The 12,000-nt window shown below is 59.3% G+C and overlaps 1 protein-coding gene across 1 annotated transcript; it reads left to right on the forward strand.

Moving 5' to 3' along the window:
• Positions 1-2,246: 2,246 nt before the first annotated feature.
• Positions 2,247-5,289, forward strand: PROK1 (prokineticin 1). The gene is given in 3 exon segments (XM_087827832.1): positions 2,247-2,318; positions 4,343-4,467; positions 5,169-5,289. Coding segments are annotated over 3 exon segments (318 nt in total).
• Positions 5,290-12,000: the final 6,711 nt, after the last annotated feature.

The following is a 12,000-nucleotide window of genomic DNA, read 5'->3' on the forward strand; positions in this document are numbered from 1 at the left end:
ATGTGCAACTTTCCACCCTCAGCTGCCCCTGAAAGTCATGGTCCAGGGACATGACTTCAGGGACCCCCAGTAGAACCTGCTACGAGGGGCTTATCCGAGGATCAGGAAGGCAGCGAGCTGGGCCCAGAAGCCCAGGGAGATTCAGGAATCAAGGAAACACCCAGGCTTGGTGACTGAGTGTGGCAGTCATAGGGACACAGCAGGAAGACCGGGCCGTGGCAACATGCACCACAGCTGCCCAAGGGCTTTGAGCACCTTCCTGGGTACAGTCGGGGTCAGTTACATCCCGGTGCCCTTGCAGACGGGTGCGGGCACGCCAGGCAGACGGGTGCGGGCACGCCATGCAGACGGGTGCGGGCACGCCATGCAGACGGGTGCGGGCACGCCAGGCAGACGGGTGCGGGCACGCCATTCTGGGTCAGCGATCAGACAGCCCACCCGTGCCTTCCGCAGCAATGAAGCAACGTGAAGAAAGAGGCTCGGCGGGGCCCCCATGTCAGCATGGGGTCTGGCTGGGGGAGCACCCTCCTCGTTGGGCAATGCCGTGGCGCGGCTCTGGGCATTGTTCCTGGACGCTTGGCTCCATCCTGTTTCTCAAGACTCCAAACAATTCACCGAGCTGCTTCATAGTCTTGATTCAATTCTCTCTCCCACTTTGGCCGCCCGGACAGGATTCTGCTGTTTTGCAACTCAGAACCCTGGGCAATATGAGGGGGTTTAAGGGCGAGGGTGAGAAAAGGGTGGAGGATGGGGCATGTGCACATGAGGTGCCAGCGGGGACAGCGTGCGACCTCCAGGGGGCTGTTGGCCAGGTCGGCCAGGAGCCTGGGGTGCCTGGGTGGGGACATAGACCTGGGGTCATCAGCATCTAGGTGCCCTGGACGTTCATTTGAGTGCATGTGGCTCTGAAAATGCCTGCAGTAAAGACCTTGGTTGAACTTGTGGAATCGGTTTCCCAAATCTCTGACCGTAGATTTCTTTATTTATTCATTGGTGTGGGTAACACCTATTAATGTTGCAGAAAGGACCCTGGGACATCACGGCTTTTGTCCTTGTGGGGAGAAGGCGGATTGTCTGATAAAGGGTCCTGGGATCTTGCCGGGTTGTCCGGCATGGGGAGGGCTGGGACCAGGGGCTTCCCGCCCAGCAGGAGGGGCCATGCCCGAGTCAGCGTCCCATGAGACTGGATCTGCGCCCACCGTGTCTGTTCACCCATGTCATGCTCACCCCCAAAGCAGGCAGGCAGCAGCGGGGCTCCTGGGACCGTCAGCCGCACCCCAGCCCAGGCCCACTTCTCGGCAGGGACCTGTGGGCCGGCTCACCTCCTGCCGTGTGGTTTCTGTACCGAATGACACTTGGTGTTGGTCTCGAGACTGTTAGAGAGCAATTCCTTATGTGTGCTTCTCAGACGCCCATCCCACAAGCCTGCCCTGCTTTCTCGCTGTCTCACGTCTCCCTGTCGGCATCTGACCCTTCTGGAGGACCAGGGACACCGCCTCACCCACTGTCCTCTCGGCTGCCAGCTTTCTGCTGAGCCCCCCGTAACCGCCCGGACAGTTCTCGTTGGCTTGAGTGCGAGGGACCCGGTGACCCTGCTGCGTGGTTTGGTGCGGGCGTGGGTAAACAGCGAGGCTGTAAATCCCTTCATTCATTACCAAGTCCTTCTCCTGCCCCAAGCAGACAGGGACGCCCCAGAGGCAGAGAGGACAGCGGTGCGATGTATGTGACTGCCTGGATCAGCGCGGTTTGGGAGACTCACAGTGACTGTCAAAGACCCCCGCACTTTCATTTCTATTGGTTTTGATGCTGATCTGATGTCATTAGGGATTCAGGTCTCATCTTGGCATCTGAGATCATCTGGTAACACCGGCGATGGGGAAAGGAGGAGAGGAGGCGTCCAGAGGCAGCTGGATCGGGCGTAGGAATTGGGAGGAGGGAGGGGGCCGGGCGCCTGGCCTTCCTCGCTGGCGGCACAAGGCTGAGCCGCAGGAAGCGAGAGAGCGGAGCGCACCAGTGGACCCCGCACCCGTGGGCCGTGCACCCGTGGGCCGCGCACCCGTGGGCCGTGCACCCGTGGACCCTGCACCAGTGGACCGTGCACCTGTGGGCCGCGCACCAGTGGACTGCGCACCAGTGGGTCGTGCACCAGTGGACCGTGCACCTGTGGACCCTGCACCAGTGGACCGTGCACCCGTGGACCGTGCACTGGTGGGCCGTGCACCCGTGGGCCTTCATCCCAAGTGACCATGAGAGGTGCCACGCGAGTCTCCATCATACTCCTCCTGGTGACTGTGTCTGGCTGTGCCGTGATCACAGGGGTAAGTCGGCCAACATTTCTCGGGGTCTGGAGAGGGTGTCAGGACCTGCATGGGAGCGAGCCGGGACCACGCCGGGGACACACCGAAGGGCAGGGGTCGGCCATCGACAGCGCTTCCAAGGTGGTTCACGTGATTTTCACCGGTCAGCCGTCGCTCTGCTGCGCGGAGCTGCCCCGGAGGAGCTGCACGGAAACCAAGGCCCGTTCTCAGTGCGTTGGGGGAGCACTGAACATTGCGAGGCCAGGACCTTTGGGGAATGCAGATTCCCATGAGCGTCTTTCGGGCACCGTTACCCTCTGCCTCCTCTGCTCTTAGCACAGGCTGTCTTGAAACTTTCCCTGACCGTTCCTGTGTTTTCACTCTGTGCCCAGTTCTGATGGGAATGGGGGTGACACCTGCAATTGGCTGAGTGCACCCGAGAGCACGAAGGGGGGGCAACGGGAGAAATGAGTCTCATGGCAGAGGCTCTGTGCGTTAGTGTCAACGCCCTCGGGTGCGGGTCCCTTGGAAGCGTGGCTCTACCTGGAGCCACCTCAGATGGGCACACGCTGTGTTACGGTGGTGGCACCATTCTCATTACAACAGAAAGTCACCGTTACCCAAGAGCTGTCCAGGTAAAAGAGACTAAGAAAAAAAAGGGGGGGAAGGGAATTCACTTTTATTTCCACCTCCTGCAACTTTCCCCCAGACAATGAAGACGCAGGGAAATGCCAAACGACCCTGGAATCCAATTAGTTTTCCCGCTCACAGAAGGGAGGCTCCTTTCCTCTCCTTTTTCAAGGACAAAGACCGAGTTTCAAAGGACAAATGCGAAAGGCAAGCCGGTGCTTTTGAGACCCAGAGCATTTGTTATACGGTTGTCTGGGCAGAATGAGGCCCAGTGGGTGTAAACCCCGAGCCAGCCGCCCACCGCACTTCCCATGGGGAGGGTGAGTCAGGGAGAAGCGAGGTCCCTGCCCCGAGGGGGTGGGAGCAGCAGGTCTCCTCGCCCTGTGAGCTCCCACATCTGGCCCCAGTGGCGGCAGGAGGCAGGTCTGAGGGAGGTGGGGACTCTTCCTTCCAGTGGACCCTTTGAAGAGCGCAGGGAGAGAGGAACCCACCCGGGGAGGAGGAAAGGCCTGGGCAGAACCGGCGATGAGGGCGGGTGGGGACCCCGTGGGCTCCCCAGCTCTCCATCTGCTGACTCTCAGGAAGGGGCTGGGTTCTACCGTCCACACTCCTTTGTTCCCCAGACTGTCACTGACCCCAGCTCAGGCCTAGATGGTCCCTTCTCCCAGACAGCGACCCACACCTCTGTGGGAAGAGAGGTGTGGTCTCCTTGGCCCTCGCCTTGAGCTTTCTGGGGCCGGTTGGTGTGTGAGGTGTGTCTTCACCAGGCTGGGGACCAGCATGGCCAGGTGACTGCCCCCTGCAGCTCCTCTGGGTGACAAGCAGCCCGCATGTCCCCCTGGGGCTGAGCAGGTGGGGCTGTCCAGTTCCCACCACACAGGCCCAAACGGCCCCGAGGCTTCTCTGGAAGGGAAGCTGTCCGGGCTCCTCCCTCGTGCTCCTCCCTCGAAGGGCACTGGAGCCCGGAGCAGTTCAGAGTTGCTTCCCCCATCCAGGTTTCTGTTTAAAGCAGCTCCTGTGGCCTTTACAAATGGCACCTTCCAGGAGCCAGGCAGGCCCCTATCCTGGGGGTCCAGCCCACCCAGAGGGGTTCATTCCTATGGGGGTGGGGGGCAGGGTGACAGCTGTTTGCTGGGCACCGGACCTCAGGGGAGGGTGTGGGGTGGGGAGGCAGCAACCTGGGTGCGGAGCTTGGGGGGCAGGTTTCCTCAGGTCCAGGTCTGATGCCCCACTGAGCCCTGAGCCGCCTGCAGGGGGGAGCGGGGACAGTAAGGCAAGGCCCAAGGTGTCCTGTGGGGCTGGGGGTGGAGGTGCTGCTCTTAGTACCCTCCAAGGGTTTTTGGGTGTGCTTTTCACTTCTGGTTTCTCTTGGGCGGCACTAATGGGCCCCAATGGCCTGTCTGTCCCCCCTGAAGGCCTGTGAGCAGGATGTCCAGTGTGGAGTGGGCACCTGCTGTGCCATTAGCCTGTGGCTTCAGGGTCTGCGGATGTGTACCCCCCTGGGGAGGGAAGCAGAGGAGTGTCACCCCGGCAGCTACAAGGTAGCGCGTGGACTTGCTGGGGGCACAGAGCCAAGGAGACCAAGCTGGGACTGGAACACTCTCCCTACTAAGTGCTTTTTGCAAGCTTAAGCCTCTTTATGACCATATGTGGTGGGCTCTGTTATTAACCCATTTTACAGATAATAAAGTTGAGGCAGAGAGAGGCTAAATAACTTGCCAATTGTCACACAGCATTTAAGTGGTGGGCCTGGGATTTGAGCCCAGGCAGTGTGACACTACTCAAGCACCCTCCTGGGCGTGAGCTGGGCAGAGGCAGTGTCTGCCCAGTCCAGCTGCTCCCCCAGCACCCGACATGGTGTCACACACATAATGGCTGAGTTCTAAGCGATATTCAATCAAGGGTGCGTGTGTGCGTGTGTGCGTGTGCTGGGTCAGGGAGGGGTAGGCGGTGTTGGCGACTTGTGGGATTTCAGGGTTGGGGTGGACAGCCTTGCGCTGTGGCTGATCCCATGGTCTCGGCCAGGTTGCCTGGGTTCAAACCCTGGTTCCTCCACCCATTAGCCCTGTGGTCTTGGCATGTTGCTTAGCCACTCTGTGCCTCAGTTTCCTCCTCTAAGAGCTGTAGTTGTGCTGGGGTGGAGGTGATGAGACTGACCAGGGCTGGGCCCACCAGAGGCTCCTGCCGGGAGGCCCGTGTCCCTTTGGGTGAAGGTGTCATCCTGCTTCTCCTCTCTCCCCCGGTCCCCTACTTCAGAAAGCGCCACCACCACACCTGCCCCTGCCCGCCCCACCTGCTGTGCTGCAGGTGCCCGGATGGCAGGTAGTGCTGCTCCACGGACTTGAAGAACTTCAACTTTTAGGAGCTTGTCTGGTCTCGGGACCCCCGCCAGGCTTCTTGCTGACACAGCCGAGGATGGTCTCTTAGGGACTTTTATTTTATTTCTGCCACGTGGTCCAGCTCCCCACTGCCCAAGACTCTTTGTCCCCCACTCTCAGGCCCAGGTCCTGGGTTTGGGTTCCTTTCCACGCCTGGGATCCAGTTGGCCTTTCCCGTCCTCTGGGTCTCCGAGTGCTGCCCGCTGCTCAGGCCGTGCCGCCCCCGTGCCCCTCTGTGAGCACAGCCATCCTGGGGGAGGCAGTGGATCTGCCTCAGGGCAGCAGAGAGGAGGTGACGGCCTCAGGCACAAGGGCACCCACAGCGGGGGGCGCACTGAACCCCACCCTCGGCTGCCCCTCTCCATCCCTGCCTGGGAGCCAGCCAGTCTGCAGCCGGTCATGGGCCAAACCGCTCATTTAATCTAACTGCACCAATTCCCGCTTTTATATGGGAATTTCAGGAAAGTCATCATTTCTGCCCCAGTTCCTGTTGTTTTTCCTGAAGACTGAAGAACAAAGAGGGCCTGGGAGACTAAGAAAAGTTTATTTGTGTGAATTCTTTATATTCAGGAATATATTCTTCATGCAGACATACAGATAATCTACTTACAAGCAGACTATATCCATAACAAGAGTGTACCTTAGAAGAATTAAATTAAATTTAGGATTAGGTGAGATGAACACCCCTCAAGATGCAGGCCTTTCAGGGGCACCCCAATCCTTTCTCCCCAATCTCTGGAGTCTGCTGCCATCTAGTGGCTAAACTGGGGATGGCAAGAAAAGCTGAGACGGAAACAATGGAAGCTTCAGACGGAGGCGACCTTCTCAAAGCAGGTGGTGACCGGTCCCCAGGTACCCCGAAGAGTTAGACTCGCTCAGAGGTTTAGAGGGGCAATGCTTCCACCTGAGGAAAGAGGGCTGCCGTTCTAAGGAGCACAGGAGAACTGCTTGGCTGCCCCTGTGGGTCCTGCCCCACCCTAGATCTGCTCAGAAGCCACAGTCATCTTCCTGTGAGCCATCTCTCCCCCTTCTCCAGGCAGGGAAGTGGAGGGGTGCGGGGTCAGGCCAGCGGCCCGGGTGTCCCTCCCCCTCTATCTGCCTGCGCGTCCTCTGTGCTAGTGTCCCCGCGCCCCCTCCCGCCCCGTGTCTAAGTCTTAAGGTCAAGGTCAGCCGAGGTTTTTCTCTCGCCTACTGAGCTCCCTGCCCGAGCTCCATGTCGACTGGTCACCAGGCTGTTTCCTTTGCCTCCTTCCCCCGCAGCCGGGCCGTCCGGCACAGCAGGTCTATGGCAACTGCTTCCACCTATTCTCTCCGCCTCCAGCCTTCCCCTTAAAATCCACCCTGTACGCCTACCAGTCATCTTTCTAGGCAGCACATTCACCCAGTTTATTCCCTGTTAAGAAATCTTCCATGGTCCAGCCGGTATGGCTCAGTGGTTGAGCGCCAATCCACGAACCAGAAGGTCACGGGTCGACTCCCGGTCAGGGCCCATGCCTGGGTTTCAGGCTCGATCCCCAGTCGGGGGCTGCAGGAGGCAGCTGATCAATGACTCTCATCATCACTGATGTCCTATCTCTCTCTCCCTCTCCCTTCCTCTCTCTGAAATCAATAAAAACATATTTTAAAAACAACCTTCCATGGCTTCTCCGTGCCAAGGAGACAACCCCACCCTTGGCAGGGAGCGAAAAGCCCCTTGTGGTCTGGCCATGCCCACTGGGTGTCCCAGTTTCAGGACTGTCTCCAGCGTCTGGAAGATGCCCTGTGTGTCTGCCCGGGCTCTTCCCTCTGTGGGGCCTGCTCTGTTCCTCTTCTCCTGTCTGGCCACGTCAGTGCATCCTTCAAGATGAATTCGAATGCACCCCTTCCCCCCATTTGCTTCCATCCACACAGAAGCACCTGGGACAGCTCAGGCAGGTGCTGGCACTTGCTCTTAGAGAGCACAGTGTCCTGGCTGCCTTCGCCGGTGAGAGGAGAGGCAGTGTCCGAGTCCTGTTGGTGTCCCCAGGGTTGAATGGTGGGCGTCAGGGCTAGAACAACTGGACAGCTAGAGGACAAGTCCCACCTGGAGACAATCCCACCCTCAGCCTGTCCCGGGAGGTCCTCAGGGTCTTGGGCACAACAGGACTGGGGCATTTCGGGCTGGCAAAGGGTTTGATGTCCCTTCATGCTCATTTGACACTGATTTTGGAGGGGGGAGGGGGAACGTTGTACCAAGGAAGGCGTTTGCCGTGTGCGGTCCTCTGCACCACACGCCTTGACTGGTGTGCTGACCGTTTACAATGTAGGCGGTAAAAGAGCTCCCCCAGCCGCCGTACAAAACGCGGCACCCGGCACTGCGCGCTTTGGGGTTTCCGTTTATTGCGACTGCATTTTAAAGTGAGTGCCAGCTGCTGCACCCAGAGCCCGCGGAGCAGCACCTGAGGCCTCACAGGTGTGTGTGGGAGGCGGGTTGTCTCCCGCAAGAATGGCTTTATTTTTTCCACCGGGAGGCCCTGCCCACGTTGGCGGGAGCAGAGAAGCTCCTACGGTAGCCGCTGAGGGCTGTTGGGCCTCTTTGAGAATTGCACCCTGGACCGATGGTCCTGGGGAGGAATGAGGTGGAGCTGTGCACCTCTCCTTTTGTCCCAGTCCCCTCGGACCTCTTGAGGCCCCTCGTTCATAAAGAAAAGGCAGGGAGGGAGCCTGTAGCCAGCCACAAGCTGGCGAGAGCCATGCTGGGGCCTCAAGAGGACCACCTGGCCCAGGCCTCGGAGGTATGGCCTTCTGTCCCCAAGGTTCTTTCTTTCTTTTTAGGAGTTAATTTTCTTTTCTTTTCTTCCTTCTTCTTTTTTAAATAGCTTATTGGTTTTTTTGAGAGAGAGGAAGGGCAAGGGGGAGCGAGCGCGAACATCAGCGTGAGAGAGGCACATGGGCTGGTTGCCTCCAGCACGCAGGGATCGAACCTGCAACCCAGGTGCGGAACGTCTCATGCTCTTTTGTTTATTTATGAGGACGCCGTGGACAGTCACTGCTGAGATTCGTGTGCCTCTGGGAACCGGCTCACTACGCAGTGTCACCTGGAGGTAAATGAGTAAAACTAGCAGGAAGGAGCGAAAACCTTTCCCTGGAGGTGCCTCGAGTCCCCTGAGCTCAAAGGCGGTGGGAAGAAAATGACTGTGTCTCGATTGTGTTCTGTCCCTATCATGAGGCTCAGCAGCACAGGTTTATGCAGGCGAAGCGCCAGAAAACTGCGTTGGGAGCCCAGACACCCAGTGTCATCCGCGTGCGTCCCGCTGGGGCGCTCAGGCTGAGTCACTTTTGCTCCCGCGCCAGCCTGCGCTAGGCAATTGCTTTTTTGGTAGAAAAAGCAGAAGGAGAGTGGGCTCGGAGTCCTCCCCTCGCTCTCCTCGGGTTGTGTTCAGATTAAACCTGCCAAAGCGCGCGTGTCCCCCAAGACAGGTGTCACGGCGGCTGCTGTCCCCGCCCCAGCTCAAAGTACTAGGAGTGTCGATTTCCAGCCTGTGCGTAGACGCCAGAGGGGGTGACGACATGCTGATTCCTGGGCTACTCCAGAGGCTCAGGCTCAGGGGGGTTTGGGTGGGGCCTCTCTCAGCTGTGACTGATGCAGGTGGTCCCTGTCCCCCTGTCCCCCTGTCCCCCTGTCCCCAGAGAAACACGGGCCCTATCTGCCACCCTGACCTCAGGAGGAAATCAATTAGGCATAGAATGAAAATTCTCATTTTCTGTCCAAGGGGCAGAGAGGCTAGTTTCCATCAGAAAATGCTCCTGTCAAGCCAGAGTGTGGTCTTAATGTTACAACGAGGACCGAAGGCAGGAGACAGAGATGGGGGAGGAAGGGGTGTGCGTGGCTGTGCCCGGGCCTGCATCCACCCAGAATTAGGTCTCACAGCGGGGATGGGTGTCCCTGACAAAGTGGAAAAAGAATCCGAAGAGCGGGAGAGCGTGGAGGAGAGAGAGGAGGCCCCGCTAAGGAGCTGTCGTTTCCGCTCGTCCAGGGCCAACAGCTGGGCCCGCACCTGGGTGCTGGGAGGCCCCGCAGGTGTGGAGGCCACGCTGGCTGCCCTGAGGCTCCCGCCAGGAGGCACACATGTGTCCTAATGTGCCCCAGCTCCCACCTGGGGCCCAGCTGGGATGCTCAGGGTCTGGAGGGGTGCTAGGGAGCCAGGGCAACAGAAAAGGGGGGCCCATGCCCCCCGCTGGGGGCTGCCCCACTCTGTCGGGGTCCTGCCGGAGGCGGGCGGGTTGGTAAGTAGCTGCACCAGCAGGGGCAGCCCACAGCTTACTCCCTGGGCGAGGGGAGTAGAATCAAACATTGAGAGGCCACTCTGCCAGGCTTGTCACCCCTCATCCTGTTAGGCCCCAAGAAGGGACACAGAAGAGGCCACTGAGGTAGGGTCTGAGGGAGGAACCGGAGTGTTCTCAGGGGACCGAGCCCTTGGGACAACTGGTCCCAGCAAGGCCCCCGCTGGAGGAGGCTGGGCACGAAGGGCCTCGCCTTACGGCTGCTGCAGGCCTGGGTGGATGAGACAGGGCCCAGGGCCTAGCTGGCAAGGGGCAGCTGTGACGTGACTAAGAGGTGTCAGGACATTCATTTCCTCCCCTCCCTGGGCTGCGCGGGGGCCTCTGACCGTGGGGAAGGCTGTCTGTGGCCACCTCCTCGCCACCCAACAGCTTGCACCCTCCTGGGTGCCTGGGACCGGGGAGACCGTGGAGACAGCCTAATTGCAAAGCGAGTGGGTCAGGAGGAGCTTTGCTGGGCTGCCACAGAGACGCCCCGAGCCCTTGGGGAGCTGGGGACAATCCAGAATGGGGACCTATGCTGCCCCCCAGCATCTCTTCCCAGACGCTGCTCTCTCAGGTCCCACCTGCCTTCTTCCCTCCAGGGTGCTCTGTCCTTCCCTGCCCTCTGCCTGGCGACCCCGCCCCTCCCTCTGGCACTGGGGACAAAGGTTGATTCTCAGCTCAGCTCCCCGAGGGTCGGGCAGCTCAGAGTCTCCTTCCACATCTGACATGTGGGGACACTAATTCCTGCCACCTTGTGGGGTTGTCATGAGGGCCACCCATGGCACGGCTTCCCCCGCAGGCCCTGGTGGTGGGCGTCTCCTAGGGTGCTTGCCAGGTACCCAGAGGCCTGTCCCCACCCCAGAGCTGCTGGATCCCAATGGCTGGAGAGGGGACCTGGAAACTGTCTTTTAAAAAATGTTTTCAACATGACCCCAAACAGACCCCCCAGGACTTGAGTGCACACCCCCCCTCTTTCTTCTGTAAACCACCCGCGGAGTCCGCCTGTTCAGTTCAAGGTGAAGATTTTAACTCGGGCTGTTTATAATTTGCTCCGTGGAGCGGGTGTGTTTTCAAAGCAGTCACGCCAGATGTCGACCTGGAAGTTGAGAGGGAGACAAACGTTCTTATACATTTATGTTGCCAGCGATGAGCATTTGATGCTTTTAACACACATTCATCTCAGAGGAAAACAGCCTCTGATTAATGGCTGCATGTGTGCCGCCTCCCACCGGCGAGGGGTCGCTGAAAAGGGTGTAGCTGCGGGCAAAGGTCTGACAGGAGGAAATAAGTGGACCCCGAGTCGGATGCTCTTGAGGACCTGCTGCCCCTCCTTCCCTCCACCCATCCTTTCTCCCTGGACCTCGGGCTCCCTGCTGGCCGGGGCTGGAGAGACCGCCGGTTAGTATGATCAGGGCCTGGGAGCCAGACTTCTCTTCATCTGGGCTCCGGCAGCCGTGAAGGGGCTCCTACTGGAGACCGCCCCTGGAGACCCGTCTTATTCCACTGCACAGTGTAAAAGTAAAGGGTTGCCCTTCTGTAAAAGTTGGTGTGTTTCCTGTATCTCTGGGGTGATCGACAGTCCTGGCATCCCCGTGTCGGGTCCCCACAGGGGCACCAACTGGTCATTGTGGCAGCCAGTTGATGGGGGCAGTTTGGACCTAGGCGAACCCACCCCTGGCTGGGCCCCGGCACACCTGCCGCATGCGGCCAGCTGGTGCCTGGGGTTCACGGCTGCCCGCAAATGGTCTGTCTGGTCTGCGCGGTGCTGGCGAGCGCTGTGCTTGAAGACGCCGGGAAGTTCTGCCGACCACGTGGCCGCACTTTGTCTCCTCTTTGATCCTCACGGGACCCGCTCAGGATCCCCGTCTCTGCGGGAGGGGAAACGGGGCACAAAGAAATAAAGGGACTTGCTCAAGGTTACGCCACCACGAGGCAGGCCCAGGGTTTAAGCTGGGGACAGTCACGGCTGCACTTCCCAGCAGGAGGTGTCTGTCTTATCACAGCAGGATGGCAGATCCAGTCTGTCCCCGCCCAACTGTGGCCCCTGAGGAGTGGAGATGACATCAGCTCCGCGTCTCTGGGTCCAGTGTGAGCCCAGAGAAGATTCTCAAGAAACTGGCTTTGCCGCTGCTCGGTATGAGCGGCAATCACAAGGCTGGGTGCCCAGGACGGGCTGTCCTGAGCGTGATTATGTTTTAGCCACGTTCATGGTTCAGGCCCCAGGCACAAGGAATGGAGGCCGAGTGGAGCCATCCCCACGTGGCACTGAGTAACCAGTAATGAAATCTTATCACGCCGTCCTAAAAGCTTTTGCAGGTCTTGGCCTCCCCCCCTTCCCCTGCACCCCCATACACAGTCAGCGGTCCTGATAGCATGCACTATAATGGGCTTAGATTGATCCCAATCTTGTG

This window comes from Miniopterus natalensis, chromosome 19 (assembly GCF_054644295.1).
Source record: "Miniopterus natalensis isolate mMinNat1 chromosome 19, mMinNat1.hap1, whole genome shotgun sequence".
Classification (NCBI taxonomy): domain Eukaryota; kingdom Metazoa; phylum Chordata; class Mammalia; order Chiroptera; family Miniopteridae; genus Miniopterus; species Miniopterus natalensis.